This window comes from Glycine max, chromosome 15 (assembly GCF_000004515.6).
Source record: "Glycine max cultivar Williams 82 chromosome 15, Glycine_max_v4.0, whole genome shotgun sequence".
Taxonomy (NCBI): domain Eukaryota; kingdom Viridiplantae; phylum Streptophyta; class Magnoliopsida; order Fabales; family Fabaceae; genus Glycine; species Glycine max.
In genome coordinates this window covers 13,256,604-13,281,426 of record NC_038251.2, presented here as the reverse complement: position 1 = coordinate 13,281,426, position 24,823 = coordinate 13,256,604, and the positions used below count along the sequence as shown (strand labels likewise).

The following is a 24,823-nucleotide window of genomic DNA, read 5'->3' as shown; positions in this document are numbered from 1 at the left end:
TTTAAATTCTCTATTTGGATTTACTTATTTCTAAATTAAGATAATTAGTTCTCTTATTTTTCAAAATAGATAATTTTGATTAATATTAAGTTAGTTGACAATTTAAAATTAAATATTGATTTTAACGTAACATTTTAGTGTCGACATTAACATGACTTTTATGTAACACGTGATTAAATAAAAAAAATTATTTGTAAGAATAAAATTCATAATTTCTTATTTAGCGTTAAAATAGTAAACCAATAAGACAAATTGTTCTTTTAGTTAGTTTTAGTTTTACATGTTAAGAGTTATTAATTTTTTTCAAATTACAAACATTTATAAATTTAAAAAGATATTTAATATATAAATATTTTAAATTTTATTTTATATCATTATATATATTTATTTTAAATAGATTACATATTTTTATTTTTATTTTATGAATTTATAATTAATTATCATAAACTAATACATAAATTATTTGCGTAAATTATTTTGTAAATCTATTTTAATATACAAATTAATTCTACTCCAATTATATAAATTAATATAATTACATCAGTTAATATGTAAATTATACAAATTATGTAAATTTATTTAGATATGTAAATTATTTTTATTTTAGTTATATAAATTAATAAAACTTTCATATTTAAATTTTTAGAAAACTTACATGTTAATATTTTAATTTTAACTATAAAAATTTATTTACTAAATAATTTTTTAATAAAAATTATATAAATTAATAAAATTACATAAATTAATATTTAAATTATTTATATAAATTAATTAATGTAATTTATAAAAACTATGTACATTTATTTTTACATATAAATAATACAAATTTTTATTTTAATTATAGACACTAATAATATTAAAAAAAATTAGATTGCTTAAATATTATTTTAAATTTGTATAAATTACATAAAATATTTTTTAAAAATAATCTATGTATTAGATTATGTATTTTTCAAAATTATAATAAAACAAGAAAACAAACTAATTTATATTAAATAAAATTTCATAATGAAAATAAATACATGTAAAATTAAATATTAAATTTATTTAAATATTAAATATTTATTTTAGTTTATAATTTTTATAATTAAAAATAATAATTCTTGACTAATGATACATGTAAAATAATGGATAAAACTTATTGAACAAATTTATGTTAGGAATTTATTCTTTGGTCTTCAAACAAAAATCGCAAAATAAATTCTTATTAAAGATATATCACATCAAAATCAACGTTTAACTTTGAATTATAGACTAATAATCAACTAGCAAAATGATTAAAATTATTTATTTTAAAAAAATAAATAAACTAAATGTCTTGATTTAAAAATAGGAGGATCAAAATCATAAATTTAAAATTATAGAAGACTAAAATTACAATTTAATCAAAGAAATATATTCCAGAAAAAATTATATAATTATATAAATTATGTTTGAACTAAAGAAAAAAGAGGCATTGTGCCTTTCTAAAAGATTTACAAAATAAAAATATAATAAAAGAGGAAGAGAGTAATAAAGGTTAAATAGAAAATGAAAATTTTGGTCCTACTATCAATAATCACTGAGCATGAAAATTTATGCAGTTACATTTGAAAGGGGTTAAAAGTTAAAATGACAAAATTGAGAGAGAAAAATGTCGATACCAAATTGGCTTTTTGCCGTTATATATTTTTTATTGAATTAGTTGTAATTTAGTTTGCGCATTATATAGAATAAATATTTTTAAATATATAAATACAATTAAAAATTTAATAAGCAAATATTTTTAAATATATAAGATATATTTTAAATTTATGATAAACAATTTATTTTGTGATACAATGCTAGAAAATGTCAACACTAGGCCAGATTTGATAAATAATTGATCAAGAATAGTAAGCAAAATTTTGAATTTGTTGCTGCATTGTACTACAATCATCAAAACACTAGGCCAGATTTGTTGCGGCTAAGTCACAAAAAAACATCATGGAACCTAATTTTGAATTTTGATCCAGTGTTGAACTTTCTTTCGACAAAAACCAGATTATCCATATCATCGAATAATTGCAACGAACAAACGGGGAAAATGCATTTGATCTCTAAATAACAGGATTCACCCCAGAGAACAGAAAGAAAGATATATAGCCAAGGTTTTAAGAAATGGTCCGTGACCGTTTTATTTGGAATCCAACATCAAGATTTTTTAATTGTGTGCGACCACACTTGGAATCGCATTGGCAGCGAAAATAACAAACACGGCAACAGAACCAATAATTAAAACCTTGGTTTTAGACATTATCATTGATTCAAAAAACCAATAGCAGAAATTATGATTATAAGCAATTACGTTTAAATCTCACCATTATTAGGGAATTTTTGGGCAAACTAGCGTCTAGTAGACGCCGAAAGTCAAAACCTCATTTTTCCTAATTAAAATTTAGGGTAAATTAGCGTCTAACAATCGACACCAAACAACACTCAGCGATCTAATAACAAGCAAATCCGACACCACGTTCATCAGAATTAAAAACACAAATCAAACACGCTTAACAAAAAAATGGCTCAAATTCAGCAATTAAATTTAAACAACTTTATCCTATCATCTCCAGAAACCACATTAAACATCCAATATAACCAAAATCTAATCTCAACACATCATTATAAAGTATCAATTACGAAAAACAAAGCGAGATCCAAAAACATTTTGAAAACAAAAATGCATAATATTATGCTCAGAACCTGAGCTTGGTGAAGAACCACCGATTCTTCCCAGTCTTGAACCTCTCCTCGAGGCGCTTCTTGGTCTCCTTGAGAGCAGTAACCTTCTTATCCTTGGCTTGGAGCACGTCGGGGGTAACCGCGTCCTTCAAATCGACATCGAGCGTGTAGCGCGTGGGCATGAGGTGCTGGTAGTTCACGAGCTTCACGAACGCCTTCACACGCGACTTCTTGGCCGTCTTCTTGGCCGAATCCTTCTTGATCACCTTCGCAGGGTACTTCTTTATCCCTGCCACCAAGCAGTGCCCGTAGGGGCGCTCGCGCGTGCCTTCATCGAAGGTTCGCACTATCACGGCTTTTTTGCCGGCGTAGCGTCCCTGAAGGACGATGACGGCTTTGTTTGGTTTCAGAAACTTCACCATTTTTGCGCGTGCTGCCGTTTCGCTCTCTCTGAATTGAAGAAGGCTTCAAGAGGCAAAGCTTTTGCTAACTTATAGAAACCCTAGAGTGGAGTGTTGGGTTGTGTTGTCAGCTGCCTCTTGGGCTTCGGTTGGGCCTTGCTGGCCTGTGCTTGGGTGTTGCTAGGTGCACCCAGCATTATTGCTGGTGTACCCAGCACTTAAGATGAAATGACGAAAATACCCTTGATCCATAAGTCTTTTATGGATCAACTTGATCCGTAGAAGCCTTACGAATCAACTTGATCCATAAGTCTTTTACGGATCAAGTTGATCTATAAGGCTTCTACGGATCAAGTTGATCTATGTTGTTCTGTAAAAGGCTTACGGATCAAGTTGATCCATAAGCCTTTTACGAATCAACTTGATCCGTAAGCCTTTTACAGAACAACACGGATCAACTTCATCCGTAAAAGGCTTACGGATCAAATTGATCCGTATGCTTAATATCAACATACGGATCAACTTGATCCATATCAACCTTACGAATCAACTTGATCTGTACGATTTATGGACCACTCTCACGCACACCTATCACAAATACAAAAAAAACATAGGGACAATTTTAGTATTTAAAAAAAATACTAAGTACACCAACAATAATACTGGTTGCACCTAGTAACACCCCCTGTGTTTTCCAAATGGACCAGTATAAGTTGTTTTATGTGTTTTATAATTAGTTATCCGGTGAAATATGTTTTTGGTTCTTGTATTTTTACTTTTTCTTGTTTTTAGTTTTTCAACTTTTTATATTATTTAATTTAGTTTTTGTATTTTATTAAAAACGTGTTTTTAGTTCCTTCTCACACATATGATATTAATGTCGTTTATTACATGACACGTATATTATATGTTGATAATTATTTTTTATAAATGCAACAATGCATTATTCTAGGTGGTATTTTGAATTAAAAATTTAATAAAAACAAAAGGCTTTTTTTTAAGGGGAATCAAAATAGGAAGAAACTTCACTCTTTCTCTATAGCGTTTTTCGTGTGCATGACTCTGTGTGAACTGTGAAGGAGCACTCCCGTAAACAAACAAAATCAAAAGAAAACACAAGAATAGATCCGTAACATGAACTATTGAAAAATAAATGTGAAAACTAAGGCAAAGATAGAGTCGTTGAAAGTTAGGGTTCGATGTCTCTGGGGAGACATTTAATAACTTCTTATAAAAAATAATATTTCACACAATTTTAATTATTTGTTTTTGAAAAAGGGGGGAAAAACACATTCTTTGTCACATTGGACACAAGTTAAAGCTCTTAGTGAAGATTTTGTGAGAAATGACTAAAAACAGATTTTTTGTAAAGTTTAGAAACTAAATTACAGGAAGTGAAAGTTTAGAGATTAAAAAAAATACTTGATAAAAGTATAGGGACTACAAACATATTTTTCCCTTAATTAACTAATGCTGACAAAAAAATTAATAATTAATTAGTGAAATTATTGGGTCATGTTTTAGATTTAATTTAAATGGGATGGGATGGGAATAAATTTTAAAGTCATTACCTAATTGTATACGTTTTTTGGTCCTGACTCAAAGATGACAAGTGTATTTCAATCTGTTGGGTTCAAATATTAATTTCACTTTTAACATATAACTAACGACGATCCAAGATATTTTTACATACGAAGAAATCCAACATGAATTATTGTAATGTCCGAACCTATAGGTTACCTAATTATGTATATTGTGATTATGACTTGGTTAAATTTGCATGAGATAGGTAGTGTGAACGATCTTTACTTATTCAGCAGTCACAAGAAAATATTTTGTCCGTAATTACTTAGTTTTTGTTAAATAAGTTGGTTTTTGGTGTGGGAGTCTTTTCTTCTTCAAGTTAATATTTCAAGGGAAAAAAAGGTGCAATTTAATTTTATTTTCCTAAGTGCTACAATTTACAACTTTTTGTTTGAGAGTTTCAATGAAACAGTCGGGACTTGGGAGCTTGCTACTGCCTTATTTAAAAAAATTCATGAACAACTATTTGTACTTGTTTAATAATAATATTATACATTTTGAAAAATATAGTAATTACATACTAATAATATAATATTAATAATTTACTCAATAAAAAAGAGAGAAGAAAACTACTAAAATAGTACCTTGTACATCTTGTACAATTCGAAACGGCAAAAGGGGTAAAAGTCCCTACGAAGGTTGCAGACTTGACGGTTTCCATGTTGTTTTTTTTTGTGAAGACACTTTTCAAATTTGTAAAGGAAATAGTCACGTTTTTCTTAATAATTATTATTTATCCTCGGAATTGGATGTAGTTTTAGGTTTGATTAATCATTTAGTTTTTATATATACCTCCACAATTTTTACGCTGTACTTAAAAAATAATTTTGAGAGAAAATTTTAATTCATAAAACTATATAACTGTAGTGATTAAAGTAATTAGAAAATATATATATATATATATATATATTCTGATTTGGAATAATTAATTTAATTATGATCAACACATATATGCTTTTAATTAAGGTAGTTAAGATTTTTTTATAATAAAGTAATTATGTAGTTTTGAATTAATTATAATAATTTTGGCTAATAAATATTATTCTTCCTTTCAGTGTTTTTTCTTCAATCATTGCACACTCATTGTTTAGTGTTTTTTTTTTTTTTATCTAAATATGACTCGTTTGCGACATATCTATCATTGATGAAAACAGAAAATAAACTATAAGTAAATCAATGTTTTTTTTGGTTCACTATATATTTATTTTTATTTATTTTCTTAAAACATATTTTACATAAGTACAAAATACGTAGATCAATTGGGATGGATCAAAGTTGTTCCAACCTATATGGAGAGGATACTTATAATTTATAAAAAAAGATATCTTACATAATTTTTATTGGTGAATGCCCATATCTTATCTTACATGCAAACAACTATATTATACATCATTTTTTTCATGACTTCCTTTTTTCTGTAGTTAACAAAGGTAGAAATTTTATGAGAAAAATGGAGAAAAATTGTGAATGAATCATGTTATTTATTATTTTATAAAAAGGTATTATATCAATTCATTTTTTCATATGTAACTTAGTGTCTTTTTCTTGAATTTTTATCTGAGTTTTAGCATATGTGACTTTTTATTTAGTTTTTGTTGATTTATTATGCATTTAAAATTTTATTTAATAAGCTTTGAATATTTGATATTTGAAAGAGATATGATCTTATTTAATTTTTACGCAATTATTTATATTTTTATATTGGTTTTATTCATTTTTTTAATTATAAGTATATTATATAATTAATGACTAGTCTCACGTGACTGAAAATGTGACATAGGATGAAGATAAACATTCTATTTATGTGTAAGGTAAAAGACAAGATAACCTTCTATTTCCTAATTTTTTTAGTTTATTTAAATTGTAGAATCACGCTCAATTAGCTCATCTCCCAGGTATAATATATAAATGTAAAGTATTCCATATGATGATAAATTGATAATAAAGCAATTTTTTTATCAATCAAAATTACAATCAATTATATCTGAAATAATTTTAAAACAATTAGATTCATGATAACAAAATAATTATTATATAAAGAAAAAAATGAAAGTAAATTGAGAATTTAAAACAATTATGACAAGAAAGTATTATAACAAAGAATTTCTTATTTTTATTTTTAATTTTAAAATAATATTCAACTACTCATCATGCAAACAAGACAATGCATACATGTTAAATGTTTAGCATACTAAAAAAAAAACTATGCATTGACAGTGTGAATTTATCATAAATGATAAATTTATTAATTTATTTTAAAAATTATTTTAAAGATAATTTGTGATTGAATAATAATATAAAATAATAATTAATTTACACTTTTAATATATGACCATTCAACTCTAACAAAAAAATGAAAGCATGGTGAATCCTTGAGTAAATTAAAATCACTCTCGATCAATTTAAAATAAATTCAAAATAATCAATGGAAATAGAGAAATCTTTATAACAATGATTTGTGACAAGAAAAAGATTATTACGGTAAGAAATTTGAAAAATAAAATAATTTGAAAATTTTAAACCAATTATCCCTACAATTCTTAATTCATCTCACGTGGTCTTTTTAGAGACTTTAGTTCTAAGTTTAAACCCAAAGATATCCTAAGTTTAGCCTATCTTTGTTCCATTTTTGCATTCAGATTAAGTTATTAATTAACCTGTGTTGTCCGTATTATTTATTTTTAACCATTAACATGTATACATGGTTGCTAGTGAATAGTAATGACTAATGAGTGAGGGGAAAAAAGAGGCTTTTGTGAATGTCACATATGAGATGATGTGACACACAGCATATTGTTAATTGGTGGAAGATAGTGTGTATATGCATTTCCTTTTAATTGATTATAGTTGTTTTAGTTTTCAGTAGCTAGTGGAAGGTAATGGAAGTGGTCCTTTCCTGTTTTCTTCCTTACTGAGTCGTGACTTTCAAAATATAGTGGAGAAAATGGTCATCTTTCCAACAACATTTTTCCCATATAAAAAAAGTTTTTCTTTTATCTCTTCATTTTCACACGTACCTTCTCCCTACTATTTTGTCCATTGCAGTGTTTATTTCCTCTTTTTTTTTCTCCCACATTTCTCTGATACTTCTTTGTAATAATATTATATGTACGATCATTATACATTTCATATTAATATTATTTGATAACCTAAATAAAATAAATAGTAATATTATGCATACAAATGTAAGAAAATAAGAAGAAAAATGAAAAATGTGATGTTCAAAATCAAAAGCATAATTCATAATTTTATGAAAAGTGAGTCCATAATTTTTACTGAAATTGAACTTTCTATAAATATAGATTCAATGAGATGTTCCATACAATCATTTGCCTTTATTTACATTTCATTCATAATATTTTTTTTAAAAAAAATTTCTACTATTATATATTATTATATTATATTATAAACTAATATTGAATTATATTTTATTAGGTAAAAAAATAAAATCTCGAAAAAGGAGCATGTTAATTATATCAAAAGTAATTGAAAGGCAGCAAACATTTTTTTTGTTTATCATGGGCAACAATCAAAATTATACTGTCTAAAAATATTAGGGACAAAATTGTCCAAAAGGTAGCAAGTAAAATGTAGGTAAAAATGATGGCAAGAATGATCAAAATCTATCACTTATCATATGATCAAATGTGCTTAACTTATCCAAAAAATTTTGAAAAAGAAAGAAAAGAAAATGATGATAGTTGATATATATATATATATATATATATATATATATATATATATATATATATATATTGGATTTATATTATTCATACGACAATTTTTAAAACAGTTTTAATACTGTTTTTTTTCTTTATCTCTTTATGGTATCATTCATTCAGGTATCACACAATTATTTTTCTCTATTCTTCGTGTCTCACTCATTTTTATGAGTACAACTAACATTTCTCTAGCAATGATAACTAAACAGAAATTGATGTTGATTTGTTAACCATGAGGCCATGACTATAATATTGTACACGCACAACAAACTAAGCACATAACAATAAAAATTGGGCATTTTTATGAATATTTAAGGCAAATTATGAATGCTTTTATTTGTATGATATTTTTTTTCTTATTTTTAACGTTGTTTTTGTATTTTTAGATTTTTTGAAATTTAGATAGGCCAGATCAGCTAACGTTGTTTATGATATTCATTTATGAAGTAAGTAGGAAAAAAATGGGGGGGGGGGGGGAGAGGAGTGTCTTATTCTATTATAAATTATTCATTTTCATTTAATTCTTCTAACTTTTTTATGTTGAAAATTGTTAATTAAAATTTAATAATCATGCAATTTAATTCCATGTTTTCAACATCCGATTCAGTAGTAATTCATTTAACCACTACCATCTTGCAAGAGTAGTTTATCATAAGTTGTAAAGAGAATCCATTTCTAAAATTTATTATTATTATGATATATAGAGAGATAATTATCTCAGATTATATTTTTGATAATATTTTAAAATGTATTTAAGATAGAAATGACAATGTTTATAAAAAAATTAGTAAAAGATTTGAAATGAAGAAATTTTCAAGTGTATGTTTATAAACTAAGAGTTTGGAGAGAAACCTGTGACAATGATTTCATTGGCGTTGCATAGCCACAACTCTGAGGAGAAGAAAGAACGAAGGAAAAATTGATATATAAGTTCCCATAAAAAATAAAAAGAACATTTAGTATTTAGTTGATAATACATGTCACATAATATACTTTTGAAGAGAAACAGAAAATTTTAAGGTGTGATTAAGTTTTGATTAATAATTTGTCTCATACCTTGATATTTAATTGGGGAGTAAAAAATCCGAATTACTGTCATTAAAAAATAAAGAAAAAACATTTTTTTTTCAATGACAATTTTTTTATTTCATTTTAAAGGATAAAAGAGACATTCTCTTTCATTAATTTGAGACTACGTTTGAACCTATTAATATTTTGAGAAAATATATGTAAATTACAAAACTATGAGAGAAAGTAGCTAGGAGGATCAAATACACATCAAACCACTTATTCATTCATTATCTTTTATTTTTCATGCTAAAACCTTAACTTTTTTTAATATTTTTTCTTCATATAGTAACTTCCTTTTCTACTCTTATTTTTTTCTTTGCTTTTCTTTATTTTTTTTCTCTCACGTCAAATATAACCTTAGCGAGTTAGCGTGCGTATTTCAACAAAAATATATTTTAAATAAAAAAACACATTATCCTTGAGTGTCTCTTTGGAAAAGGCAATTAATTAGTCAAATCAAGATGAAGTAGTTACGAAAGGGAAAGATAGGCATAATTACTATTGTTCATGCAGCTACTTCGTCTCACGTTCTCGTGACGAAGGTCATGCAGAATACGATGTTTTTAAAACTGATAATCGAAATCACGGTTCTACCCTGCATAATTTTTTTTTTTTATGTAACTAATAAAACTATAGTAGAAACTGTATGGACCATGTGAATTGAATTCATCCATGGTGAAGAAAAGCAGACATTGATAGAGACAAACCAAAAAATGATCTCTTATTGATGGCTAAGTTGTAGAGACAAGTATATATACATATGAGCTCACAATAGTAAGAAAAGCTAACCACAGTTGCTATCATAACAGAAAATTAACCAAGATTAGTTGACAATTACAACTAACTTAACTAACTTTCCTTCTAACAACTTTTTGATTATTTTTTTATCTTCTTCTTTATTCAATATCCCCTCACAAGCTAAGGAATGTATGTCAGACATTCTAATGGATGAACTGAAATAGACCAGGGCTAAGGCTTTAGTAAAAATATTTGCTAATTGATGTGAGGAGCTAATGGGCAGCAACTTTAAGAGGCCTCATTGCAATTTCATTCGAATTAGATGACAATCAATAAATAATTTTTTTAAATAACTTGTCTCCACTGATTTTAAGTTTTGGATCTGTCGTTGTAACTATTGAGTACACTCATAAAATATAATTTGTCAGATTTCAAAGAAGTATTCACATGCTTTAGTTGGTAATTAAAGGCTTAAATATGTTGTTTATTCATATTATTTTTCACTTTTTTTTAATTTTGGTTACAAGTTTTTTTTTTTTTTTTAGTTCTTGTAAATTTGTGTTTTTTTTTTAATTTTGGTAAGCTATTTATTTATTTACGTTTATTCTTGTAAGTTTGTACTTTTCTACTTTTGATTTCTTTAATATTATAATTTTTTTATTTTTAATCTTTATAAGTTCATGTTTACAAAGACAAAAATTAAAAATACAAAAACTTAGAAGGTCCAAATTGAAAATATAAGACACTAAAAATAAACAAAATAAATTATAGAGATAAAATTTGAAAAATATAAAACGACAAGAATTAAAAAATAAACAAAAAAAATATTAGAATCAAAATTGAAAAAATACAAACTTATATAGAAACTAAAAATATATTTAAACTTTAATTAAAAAACTAATAGATAAGATAGTAATTATTTTAGAAAGAATTACAGAAATACCTCATAAAATTTCGTGTAATTATATAAATATTTTCTTATTTTTTTACCATTACATCCACCTCTCTTATAGGTGCTATTTGCATTAGATTTGAGAAAATGTAAATATAATATTTTCAAACACATAAGGGGCATCAGTGTAATATTTTTAAATTTAAAGGATGTTAGTGTAGAAAAATAAAAAAGAGTAAAATTACGTGTAATTTGAGAAAAGTTTAGAGGATGTTGCATAATTTGCTCTCTTTTTCAATCTAGGATTAATTATAAGCATCTATGAGAAGTAGCGAAGTCTGGCGTGCGTAAGTGTAACTCTTTACGCATGGTGCACAGTGTTTTTTAAACCCTTGGATGTAATACTAAAATAATTAACGGTACAGATCGTGCATGTGTAACATGTAGAAAAAAAATTCAATAATTAATTTTTTTAAGAGTCTCCAATTTTTTCCACTTCTTCTTTGTACTCTCCCGCAACATCCCCCACAACACCTCCATCGCCACCCTTCGTATATATTACATTTTTATCTAATTATGAAATGCTACATATAATAAAATAATTTTTAATTAGTTAGAAGTATAAAATTCTTTTCACTAACGATATAGTAGTATTAAAATTAAACTCATTTAGAAGCATGGAAAATTAAACTCATTTAGTATTATCCAATGCTTAAAAAATTGGATCCATATTATTTTACCTTCGCTTGATAGTGTACCAAATAACACTACACCATTGGTTTAAAAAAGTGTAATAAAACACAATTTTTTATGTTCTCTTTCAGTTTAAAACGATAGGAACACACCATTTTTTTTTAATCTGTGGAATATATCTGATTTTTCTCTCTAAATTTGCGAAGAAACTAAGGAAACAAGTGAGAGTTAATTAAACAATGACAAAAAAGATATCACTTTTTTTTTATCATTAACCTTTTTGATGAGTTTCTTTATCATCAATGTGAATGGATATGTACTATCAATATTAATTTTAGTTTTACTATCAATCAATTAAAATCAAGTTTGATATATAGTAGCCTTTAAGGTAGTCGTTATCAAAATTAACAATCATTATCATATAAATGTTAATTTGTTATTAAATCATCAATACCAAAATTTATTCAATTTTCCATTTTTCCTTTTAATATTTTTTCTCGCGGACACACGCAATGTGCAAGTTGCATCGGAAATTTGGAACAAGAGACACGGTCTACGTAACGTGTAGTACAACAAACTTGTTCGTGGAAGTACAACGGACCCAGTTGGAATTCAACAAAAGGTCCAAGGGCAAAACCGGAAACAAAACCGCACTTAGTTCCTCCCTCGTTTTCCATCTGACTTTAAGATCTGTACCGTTACTATTTACTTAATCCGTAAAATAATTGTCATTTTACAAAATTATACGGATAAAAAAACAAGTAATAAATAATTGAAAAATAATAATATTTAGATATAAGTGAAAAATATAACTAATATTAAGTTAAAAATTAAAATAATAATTATTTCAAAATATTTTTTTTCACAACAATTATGATAAGACTGTGAGAGTATTTAAATTAAAATAATTAAACGAATAATATCTACGATAAAAATTGTTACTATCGTAACACATCGCCATCGAAATATTTTCCCCTCTTTTCCATTTTCCTTTTCCGTTTCTCTCGCTTTATAGTTATTCTAAGTTTTTTTCTTCTTCTATCCGCTCTCTCACTTGATGGCGCCGGGAATCGGAGGCCTGCAGCTGACTTCCCTCGCCGGCGACCGGAGAACCGCCGCCGCCGACTCCGATGAGCTGGAGGACATGCGGCTCTTGGACTCCTACGACGAAATCAACGGCGGAGCGAGGCGGATTCAGGTGGAGGTTACCGGAATGACCTGCGCTGCCTGCTCTAATTCCGTCGAATCAGCTCTCAAATCACTCGACGGCGTCATCAGCGCCTCCGTCGCGCTGCTTCAGAACAAAGCCGACGTCGTTTTCAACACGGCTCTGCTCAAGGTTCGTCTCTCTTACTTAGTTGCTTTTGCATCGTTTTACTGCTTCGGAAAATTGAACTTTGAAGTGTTAGCTGACTAAGGATTAATTAGGTCTTGTTTGGACATACTAAATCTTTGCAGTAAGCACTTGTAGCAGAAAAAATTAAGGAGGAAAAAAAAGTTAAAAGTTAATTGAACTTATGTGATAAGTCAAAAATCAACTTATATAGAAGCTCTCTCAGTTTATTTCTAGAAAACCTGAGCTGCATAACTTAATTTTAATTTATGGAGAATTTTAAATTAAGGAGTACTTCATTTTTAGTTTCTTATTTTCTTTTTCTCTCTTACTTAGAAGTTTATTTAAATAGACTTTAATGTGGGTTTCTTTTAATGTATTTTTCTACAGAACACTGGTTAAGGAAGTAAAATGATTTTTTTATTTATCGGAATGCATAAAAATGCACTCTCCTGTGATTTTTAAATGCGCTCCATATGATTTCCACTAAAAGATTTCTCCTTTTAATTCCTTAAACGGGTTAGCCAGACCCTTTCTTAAAAAACAATCACGGTCAAACATGCATTAATTGTTATCTCTTGATTAGTCTCTCGAGAGTATTTCCGTTATGATTTTTCGGTTTTCCTGTTTAGTTATTTGTTTTTTCATTTTTTTGCCTTAATTGATTGCGCGGCTTCTGTTTGGTCTATCATGGACATGTGTTTAACGTTTTGTATTGAGATGCGTGCTCATTAAATCAGTAATTATGCTGTTGGTTATCTCGTTATCCCCTTTTTCCCGTTGAATTTTGTCTGCTTTCTATATTTATTGCTTTGGCTCGCTGGTGATTACAGTTAAGTGGGCATTTATTTATTGTGTGCCTGTTAGGAATGATATAACTTTTTCTCTGGCACTCATTCTCCAACTCAGCTTTTAAAGTGTGCATATAGTAATTGCAATTATTTTTGTTAGTTATGACTGCAGTGGATTCTTTTTTATTGTGTTATTTTCAATGTTTGTTGTCCCCGTGTTCTGCTCTTAGTTTTGCTTTGCTCCCTTGTATTATGGTGGGGTTACTTATATTTAGATATGAAATCACGGTTTTTTGGACTCCTCGGTTACAGACTTACAGGTTATTCCTGTGCATATTTTGTGTTAGATGTTGAGTAAAATTGATGTTTAAATTTCTTCTCTCAGCTTTTTTCTACTGCATGTACATTCCCATAATGATAACTTATGATAGTTTATATCGTAAAACTTTAACTGATATCTATCTTCCTCTGTCATTAACTGATTCACTTTGTGCATATTATTGCTTTTGTGGTGGAATAAATATTTTTGTGGTGAGATATCATAATTTAGTCAGTAAGGCAGGATTCTTTCAACCATCTGGTTCTTCTACTACTGATAGATAATATCTTTCTTATATGCAAAATTATTGTTACACTGATGCATGTTAAGTGATGATGAGCCAGTGCTATAGTCCTATATTAATTGAATAAAAACATAATGTTTCTTCAGTGATTTATGTGAATTAGTACTGAAAGCTTTTATTTGATTGATATTGAGTTATGTTTTGAAACTTGTCAATTTCCAGGATGAAGACATAAAAAATGCAATTGAAGATGCTGGGTTTGAAGCAGACATATTACCTGAATCCAGTACAGTTGGAAAGGTGCCACAGGGAACCCTGGTGGGACAGTTCACAATTGGAGGTATGACATGTGCAGCATGTGTAAATTCTGTTGAAGGTATTTTAAGAAATCTTCCAGGGGTCAGAAGGGCTGTGGTAGCTTTGGCTACTTCGTCAGGTGAAGTTGAATATGATCCCAGTGTAATTAGTAAAGATGATATAGTCAACGCAATTGAAGATTCTGGTTTTGATGGTTCATTTATACAAAGCAATGAGCAGGATAAAATAATTTTAAGGGTGGTTGGTGTGTACAGTCTGATTGACGCACAAGTTTTAGAAGGCATTCTTAGCAGCACAAAAGGAGTAAGACAGTTTCATTTTGATCAGGTTTCAGGTGAATTGGATGTTCTGTTTGATCCTGAAGTTCTCAGTTCTAGATCCGTTGTTGATGCAATCCAGGAGGGAAGCAATGGAAAATTTAAATTACATGTCAGAAGCCCTTATACAAGAATGGCTTCTAAAGACGTTGCAGAGACCTCAACCATATTTCGGCTATTCATCTCCAGTCTGTTTCTTAGTGTGAGTACTTTTTTAATTCTCAATTCAGATAACAATCATATAGTTTCATTGTTTTTACTTTTCTTTCTTTATTTGTATTCCTTTCCATCTAACTGTGTTCTCTGTGGTTATATAAAATCACGTCAAAATTCTTGTTAGATGATGTACTGACACTGAAAACAGCTACATATTATTTGCGTAAAGTTGTAAACTGTACTTTATCTTGAAAACACATTTACACAGAAATATTTGGAGTAAATGTCTTGTCTATTCTTAGAAACAGATTCTTGGATATATTGCATTTGAGGAAGGAAAAATAGAGCTGTAAAGGAGATACAGGGGATTGGGATAGAAATCATTTATTGCTGCAGTATTCTCAAACATTAAGGCGTTCTATCATCTGTTGGGATTCTGCAATTGTCAAATCCCATAAACATATGCTTCATGGGGAATTCATCCATGTGTTAATTTCACATAAAAGAAGAGGTGTTTTGTCATAATATCATGTCATATTCTCTTCATGAAAAATTTATATACAGAAACAACACAAGATTTGATGTTGCTGAAAGGAAAAATGTTCCTATTCAAAATTTGAGTCAGTATACTGTGTTAACACCCCGTTATGTTTTTAGGTTCTTGTTTGATCTTTTGAATGTATTTTTACTCGATGCATGGTTGCATGTTTCAGATTCCTCTCTTCTTCATGAGGGTAGTTTGTCCTCATATTCCACTATTCTATTCCTTGTTACTTTGGCGATGTGGGCCTTTCCTCATGGGTGATTGGTTGAAATGGGCATTGGTGAGTGTCATCCAATTTGTGATTGGTAAGCGCTTCTACATTGCAGCCAGCAGAGCTCTTAGAAATGGTTCTACGAACATGGATGTCCTGGTTGCTGTGGGAACTACTGCTTCTTATGTTTATTCTGTTTGTGCTCTTCTATATGGTGCTCTTACTGGATTTTGGTCTCCAACTTACTTTGAAACAAGTGCTATGCTCATAACATTTGTATTGTTGGGCAAGTATTTGGAATGCCTTGCCAAGGGAAAGACATCTGATGCTATCAAGAAATTAGTAGAACTTACTCCTGCAACAGCTTTACTAGTTGTCAAAGATAAAGGTGCATATGACTTCCATTCTATTTGCCTTGTTTTATTAATAAAAGGGATATGAAACATATTTGGCATTGATTATCTTATATGTAGGATGAAAGATCATTAATTAATTTTATGACATATGTCATGTTCTGGACAAAATTGATGACAGCAACTAAAATTATATTGATTTTCAGGCGGTAAATCTATTGAAGTAAGGGAAATTGATTCTTTGCTTATTCAACCTGGGGACACATTGAAAGTTCTTCCTGGTGCAAAGATTCCTGCTGATGGTATTGTTACTTGGGGCTCAAGTTATGTGAATGAGAGCATGGTAACTGGTGAATCCGTACCTATTATGAAGGAGGTGAATGCTTCCGTTATTGGAGGCACAATAAATTTGCATGGCGTCCTTCACATTCAAGCCACCAAAGTAGGATCTGATACAGTATTGAGTCAGATTATTAGTTTGGTTGAGACGGCCCAGATGTCCAAAGCTCCCATCCAGAAGTTTGCTGATTATGTATGTATATTGGTCATGGTTGTGTTTGCCTATGTTGCACTTGGGATGCCCATGCCCTTTGTGTTTTGGTGGAGTTACTTTCTTAGTGTATGCCTTTTGCTTAGAGTATTTTGTTGTAAAGAAAGGATTAGTTTGGGAAACAGTTCTCAGTTCAGCTAAATGTTTCATGTTTCAAGGTGACCTGGCATTTGACAACCAATAGTTTTTTTCCCTTCAAATACTGCAATTGTTAAGTTATATTTACCCTGATAGAACTTTATATATATTATGGCTATATAGAGAGAGGGATGGTAATAATTGGTTCATGATGGATGGGTTGTAGTTCTACTGTGGTTGTTACATTATTTATATTTTGTTAAGTGAAACTTGGGGACGTTGGCATACCCTCATCTTAAAAAAAGATACATTGAGCTGAAAGGAATCGGGGTTTAGTCTGTTCCTTGACTGTTTTCTGGCTAATCTGGTTAAGCCTGTAAATATGGGGTAGTCTTTTGAAGCCTCTATGATCACTGAAAATTAGGGAGTTAAGGAATCTAGTTATTCCAATTTGTAGCTTTCATCCTAAATGTAGGGGCTGTTTTTGCTTGCTCATCATTTTCAAAAAATAGTCTCTCTCACTCTCTCACATTTTTTGTTGATTGTATTACATTGAGTAGTTGATTGGTCCATAGATGATTGAACAAATATTAGATATGAACTTAAGTTCCATTCTCTTGGTTTGCAGGTAGCAAGCATATTTGTTCCTTCGGTTGTTTCTTTAGCATTATTGACATTATTGGGTTGGTAAGGTCATCTTAACTGGTTTGGGCATATTAATTGGTGTTGATTTCTAATGTCATTGGAATGCTTATTCCTACTATTTTTTAAATTTGGATCATTATCTATAGGTATGTTGCTGGGTCTATTGGAGCTTACCCAGAAGAATGGCTGCCAGAAAATGGAAATCACTTTGTTTTTGCCCTAATGTTCTCAATATCTGTAGTAGTGATTGCATGTCCCTGTGCACTTGGCTTGGCAACACCAACTGCTGTCATGGTGGCAACAGGGGTTGGGGCTAACAATGGAGTGTTAATTAAAGGAGGAGATGCCTTGGAAAGGGCTCAGAGGGTGAAGTATGTGATATTTGATAAAACAGGCACTCTAACTCAGGGAAAAGCCACTGTTACTGCAGCCAAGACATTCACAGGAATGGAACGTGGAGAATTTCTTAAATTGGTGGCTTCTGCTGAGGTTAATATAAATTTTGAAATGATTTTTTTTAAAATTCTTATTGTCTATTTATAATATTGATACATATATGGTTCCTTTAATAGATTCAGGTGAATTTATAGAGGATTTATATGAGATATTTTCCATATTTCCTTCCCTTTTCTTGTCTCAGACAGCTTAACTTCTTGAATAGTGCTATGTCATGCTATCATGGCATGAGGAACAAGATCAGAGTAGATTAAAAAATCATAATTCCTTCTTATATGTTTGATTGTCATAAAATTACGCCCTTCTATTTCTTGCATGATGCCTTTAGGGGTACCAATTATGACTTGTTATATTTCATTTTATTTTTATGATTCAGGCTAGCAGTGAACACCCACTAGCAAAAGCAATTTTAGCATATGCACGCCATTTTCATTTCTTTGATGACTCTTCTGATACTACTGGTACCGAGATTGATGCTGAAAATGATGCAAAGTCTGGGTGGCTTTTTGATGTCTCAGACTTCTCTGCTCTTCCTGGAATAGGTGTTCAATGTTTTATAGACGGGAAGCTTATTTTGGTATGTCCTTTTATATTTCTAACTTGTTTGTCTTGATCTCTACATACTTTGGGATTTGCTTCTTACTTTCTTAAGAGTTTCTTAACCGAGGCAATTTGTCCTCAACAGGTTGGTAACAGGAAGTTGATGGAGGAAAATGGCATAGATATTTCAACAGAAGTGGAAAATTTTGTGGTAGAGCTGGAAGAAAGTGCGAAGACAGGGATACTGGTTGCATATAATGATATATTAACTGGAGTCTTGGGGATTGCAGACCCACTAAAGAGAGAGGCTTCTGTAGTCATAGAGGGCCTCCAGAAAATGGGTGTCACACCTGTTATGGTTACAGGAGATAACTGGAGAACAGCTCGTGCTGTTGCCAAGGAGGTCTGTATTTGTATCATTTTTTATATATGTTTGCCATTAAAATCTGTGTTTTGACTTCTGATAACTATTAGAGTGTATTTTCAAAGTCTATGCTAATAGGATCAGCATTCAACAACTGTTCTCTCTCTTCTGCAAAGAAAACCAATAACCAGAAAAGTATTGTAGGTTTGGTGTTTATTAGCAAAATTGAATTGAATTGTGGGAAAGGCAAGACCGAAACCGAGAGATGCAAAAGCGTGATTTAACCTATAACTCGCCTTCTGCTTTTAACCAGGCTAACTCTTGGTTTTCTTATTCATAACTATAGTATAGTTGAAAGAACGGGTGTGATTTTAAATATGTACTCGTTACTTACCAGTTTCTTTAGCTCTCTATTGTCAATCATAACTAATTGTCTGTTTAAAGCAAAATTAGTAATAGAGTTGCATAATAAATTTTACAGATAGAAATTGAAGTTGTCGAACTTGTGTTAACTAGTGTATTGAATTACAGGTTGGCATCCAAGATGTTAGGGCAGAGGTCATGCCAGCGGGAAAAGCTGACGTTGTTCGTTCATTCCAAAAAGATGGGAGCATAGTTGCAATGGTGGGTGATGGTATCAATGATTCTCCTGCATTAGCTGCTGCTGATGTTGGTATGGCAATTGGGGCTGGGACTGACATAGCAATAGAAGCTGCTGAGTATGTGCTCATGAGAAATAACTTGGAAGATGTGATCACAGCCATCGATCTTTCCCGGAAGACCTTTTCTCGTATTCGATTGAACTATGTGTTTGCCATGGCTTACAATGTTGTGGCTATACCAGTTGCTGCTGGTGTGTTTTATCCTTCACTGGGGATCAAGCTGCCGCCATGGGTTGCTGGTGCATGCATGGCTCTCTCTTCTGTAAGTGTTGTATGCTCTTCTTTGCTTCTTAAAAGATATAAAAGACCCAGACTTACTACAATACTTGAAATAATTGTAGAATAATAAGAAAGGAATGAAACCTACTAGGGTCGGCCTAGTAGTGGGGAGATTTGTGTAGTTTGGACGAGATTTTAGGTTTAAATCTCGTCATTATTGTTCACACAAAAAAGAGAGAAATAAATGAGAATAATTATAGGTTTTAGCTTGTGAGGGTACAAATGACTTTTGATCGGAACTTCTAATTCCAGTTTTGTGCATGTTTCTTCCGTTTCTGCATTCCTGGGGTGTTGTTGTAAATGTAGTAGCTGCCAATTAATTGTAAATTGTACTTGGATTGTAATTGGTGTAGCACTCTCCCCTCCAATACGCACAATTTCACTCCTCTTGATACGTAACTTCTCCCATAGAGCCATATGTAGGGGACTATGTGAATGTGTATGTGTGCAAAAGTGAATTTATAGTGTTTCTTTGAATTTATCTAGGTTTTTTATACGTAACTTCTTTCCAACTTCGTGAGAGACCTAGGTTTTTTAATATTATTTACAGTGTTTCTTTGAATTTATCTACAGTTTTTCTAATATGTACCAAGTACAGGTTAATTCACCAAAAGAAGAAAACCAAGTACCGGTTAAGAAGCAATATGAATGGTATGACATGTTTGACCAGGAAAATGAAAAAAGCGAAAGAAAAAGAATAAAATAAAAAATGAGATAATTTTTGAATTGTTTGATAAGAAAATAAATTAGAAAAGAAAAGATAGATGTTTATTTAGTACTATCTTTTTATTTCATAGCACCACCTTTCCTCTTCCATTCCTTTCAATTTTGTATGGGTGATAAAATATGTTGGTTCTTATATCTTTTTAAATCCTTTCTTCTCTGCAAAAGTGAAACCAAACTGCAGATGGAATACATGATAAAAATTTCTGTCCATCTACCTTTTATCTCATTTTTAGTTCTAACTTAAATTTCAATTTTTTAAAATTATCAATAATTAAAAATAATATTATATTACAATATAAATTATTTATTATAAATTGAAAATATAATTTATGTATTAAAAAATATTTATTTATGTAAATTTAATTATAATATAATTTATATATTTAAAAATATTTAATTATATAAAATAAACATATATTTTATGCAACACACATGTTAAAATACTAGTGATAGCATATGCTTGTTAGTCAAAGTGTAAGGAATTAAGGAGTTTAAGTTTCTTCGAGCATGGTTTGAACTTTGAACTTTCAATCCTTTGAATGATAACAATAAATGTGATTTCAGATAAAAAAATAAAACTAATAAAAATTTATTTAAAATATTTTTAGACATTTTTAAAATAAGAAATAAAATAAAAAAATAACGTTTTTATGATTAAAAATAAAAGCACAAATATTTTCATAAATAGCTTCTTAAGGGTAAATGATAATTTGATTTTCTCCTGTCAAAATTTACTTGTTGAAAGGATGAAAATTTTTATTTAGTTTTTAAATGCATAAAAAGTGAGACTACTATGTATTATTGTTGTGTTTTTGTTGAACAATTTAATTATTATATTGTAATGTTTAAATATCAACCTGATATTAAGTTATAAGATTTAAAGATCAATTTGTCTTTTAAGTTATAAGATAAGATGTAATTTTTATACATTCAAGAATCAAATCAAATTTTGGTTCTTTTAGAGACTAGTTATCATTACTTTACTTATTTAAGGACCAATATAATCATTTATCTAACTTTTAAATATGTTACTACCTCTATCCTTAAACATAAGATTTTTTTTTACTTTTTGTCTTTTATACAAGATTTTTTTAAAGTTGTCTCTTTCATTAATTATTTTTTGAACAAAATACCTTATTTACTTTACAATAAATGTTATAAAAATTCATTCAGTCTCTTATGATGGTCGAGAAATATAACCAACACAAATTTGGAAAAGTGGAAATCTGGAATCAATTTGGAGGAGTGTCATAGGAAAAGAAATACCATTTTTTTTTTTGTCACAACAAAGCAACCCAGTGTCACTTGATCTAATAGGAAAGACACAAATCTTAACATATAATACATTAATACCTTGCATGAGACGCATCTCGTTTTCTATTTAAGTCATTGGGCATAGGCCATCAGGTTGAACCCGATTCAATTGAACTCATAAACCTAATATATATCCTTGAAATTCTTTAGAAATATTTTTAACCTCCCTCTCTCTTAGAAAAGGTTCATCCTCAAACTTGGTACATGTTTTGAAACCGTGCTAGCTAGTTCTGATACAGATGATATGACCAAGATCCTACATTAGATGTGAGCCCTTCTCGGAAAAAAAATCATCTCCATTTCTTTCATTTCTATGGTTTTGAAAAAATAAATAGACTCTTCATTTAATCTGTAATATGTCCATTACATTTATCCATCCAAAACTTTAGCACGTAACTGTGTAAGTCATTGGGTATAGGCCACGAGGTTGAACCTGAGCGCCCGATCCTTTGGATAATAAGACTACTATGAACACACTTTTCTTAGAGTGTGTTTAGATGGAGAAATTTTAAATTTTGAGAAATTTTAAATTTTAAGAATTTTAAATACTTCAATTGAATTTTTTTTATTTTCAAAATTTTGTGTTTGGATAAAAAAAATTAAAATTATGACGATGAAAAAAAATGAATGAAAAAAAAGAAAAAATATGATTGGTGTACTAGTTATACGTGGTCCTCTATACTGACACATGATCGATATTTTAGGAGTTGTGTTTGTTAATAAAATTGTAAGAAGAGAATTTCAATTTCTCATATTTTAGAAGAAAATTGAAATTTCAGCTTTTCAGTTGTTTAAAATTATGTTTTAAAATTTCAAAATTTTAAATTCTTCATAAAAAACATCCAAACAATGAATTCTAAATTACAGAAATTCAAATTCTTTAATAAATTACTTTTTTCGGTTAAAATTTTCTATCCAAACACATTTTTAAGGAAATATAACTGTGAACGGTAATTGGTAATATTTTTTTTTTTTTTGGCGTGCGTTGAATTTGAACAAGCAGAAGAGTCAACAACGAAGATTAGTGAAGAAAGTAACCAGTCAAAGTTGATTTCCATGTAAATTGCATTACACCAAGTCAGATTCCCTTCCTCAACCCACCTCTATTCCTGTGTACGGAAAATTAAGTTTGACGAAATATATGCCGTAATAAATGTCTCATGGAAGCTATCAAAGAATAAAACATTTTTTTCTTTTGCGACGCATTACAAATACTTAGTATATATTAGGTGTTCGCGGCTTGATTTATTTGATTTTTTATCAAAAAATCATTCCAATCAAACTTATAAAATATACATGGTTGGATTTGATTCAATTTTTATTTAAAATAAAATTCAAATCAAATTAAATAAATATTTTATAGTTTGGTTCATTTGATTTTTATCATGTTTATTAAAATATTATTTCATTAAAATTTATATTTTTTTTCTTTTCATCTTTTAAATTAAATTAAATTATATTAAAAATACTAATAACAATTTACAAAACTTATTAATATGGTAAAATTTTTATAATAAAAATCTATCAAATTTTTATTTTTTTAAAATTAAACATATCTTAAAAAAATTATTTGGAAAAAAAATAATATATATTGTATAAATTTTATTTACACAAAACACAATATCATGAAACTTAAGTAATATATACATAAAATACATAACCCTAAAATAAAGTAAGTGTTACATTTTGTTCAGTTTTAAAAACACAAACTATAAATTAAACCAAACCAAACATTTTAAGAAAAAATCATGCAAACAAATTTAAAAAAATTCGGTTTGACTCAGTTGATTTTTTTTAATGATTTTCAATTTTTATTTTAGATGAATTTGAATTTCAACACACGTATAGTATATACGACACGTATAGTATATAATATAACTTAAATCTTATGTTTGACTAACTTCACACTACTAATTTAACTGCAGTAGATTGGAATTTAGTATGTTAAGTTTTCGTTCAAATATATATTAATTGAAAGAAACTTCTTTGCGGACTAAGAGAATAATGAAAAAATCGTTTGAAACAAATAATTAAAAGTAATTTAAAACACATGCATTTTCATATGATCATATACTTATAGATGCTAGAACAAGATTTAGAAGACCAGTTTACGTGATAGATTAAAATTAACCGATCAGGGTTTAAATAGGTTTCTTTTTACTTTTTTTCATTGGATAAATTTTTGATGATTTATATATAACTTAAGCCTTAACTAAGGTTCTATGTAATATATACATATATATAATTTGATGTTATATATATGCTTCAGTTCTTTGCCTCTTTAGTTCTTTTACTTAGTCAAATCCAAGCAGAGCCGAAGAATATATATAGGAGCTCGTGCATGATATTGAATTGAAGATAGAATGCAATATTTCAAACAATTCTTCATCATTAAATTTCAAGCATCATGAAGCTACTCCCTTTGGGTCCATGTCTCTTTCTGTTGACTGCAATTTATGAACTATATTTCACACGAATTTCATTATGTCACGCTATGGCGCGATGTTCTTGGTGTCTATCATATTAATTTAATTTTCTTAATGTAATTTTCGATGTGTTTCAAGTATTATATTACATCGTTATCATATCAAAGATAAAATAAGCTATGGAGAGAGAAAAAAAAAATCATAGCCAAAAAAGCAAATATTGACTAGGGTCTAGGGCATTTGGCACGTCAAACCATACCGCTTGATCCCTACATAAAATCAACAGACATTATGAGAGGATAACCGTCTTTAAGACTTTATCGGGAAACAGAAAAGAACTTACCGCATTAAAAATTAACTCATTATTTACCTACATATTGGTACGGTTAGTTACTTGTG

The 24,823-nt window shown here is 29.1% G+C and overlaps 2 protein-coding genes across 2 annotated transcripts; one reads left to right on the top strand and one right to left on the bottom strand.

Moving 5' to 3' along the window:
• Positions 1–2,537: 2,537 nt before the first annotated feature.
• On the bottom strand, positions 2,538–3,184 carry LOC100793982 (60S ribosomal protein L27). Its single transcript, XM_003546345.5, has one exon. It carries the CDS (start codon positions 3,117–3,119, stop codon positions 2,712–2,714), a length of 408 nt encoding a protein of 135 aa, XP_003546393.1. The 5' UTR covers positions 3,120–3,184; the 3' UTR covers positions 2,538–2,711.
• Positions 3,185–12,735: 9,551 nt separating this feature from the next.
• On the top strand, positions 12,736–20,459 carry LOC100804960 (copper-transporting ATPase RAN1). The gene is made up of 9 exons (XM_003547370.5): positions 12,736–13,137; positions 14,708–15,322; positions 15,990–16,419; positions 16,591–16,916; positions 17,641–17,699; positions 17,804–18,146; positions 18,490–18,690; positions 18,799–19,056; positions 19,549–20,459. Exons 1-9 carry the CDS (start codon positions 12,856–12,858, stop codon positions 20,023–20,025), a joined length of 2,991 nt encoding a protein of 996 aa, XP_003547418.1. The 5' UTR covers positions 12,736–12,855; the 3' UTR covers positions 20,026–20,459.
• Positions 20,460–24,823: the final 4,364 nt, after the last annotated feature.

Bases quoted from the DNA above. Each gene is read 5' to 3' on its own strand.
- LOC100793982 (XM_003546345.5), bottom strand. From the start codon at position 3,119: ATGGTGAAGTTTCTGAAACCAAACAAAGCCGTCATCGTCCTTCAGGGA.
- LOC100804960 (XM_003547370.5), top strand. From the start codon at position 12,856: ATGGCGCCGGGAATCGGAGGCCTGCAGCTGACTTCCCTCGCCGGCGAC. The intron at 15,323-15,989 runs GTGAGTACTTTT...TGCATGTTTCAG, and splicing joins TCTCCAGTCTGTTTCTTAGT to ATTCCTCTCTTCTTCATGAG. The intron at 16,420-16,590 runs GTGCATATGACT...ATTGATTTTCAG, and splicing joins ACTAGTTGTCAAAGATAAAG to GCGGTAAATCTATTGAAGTA.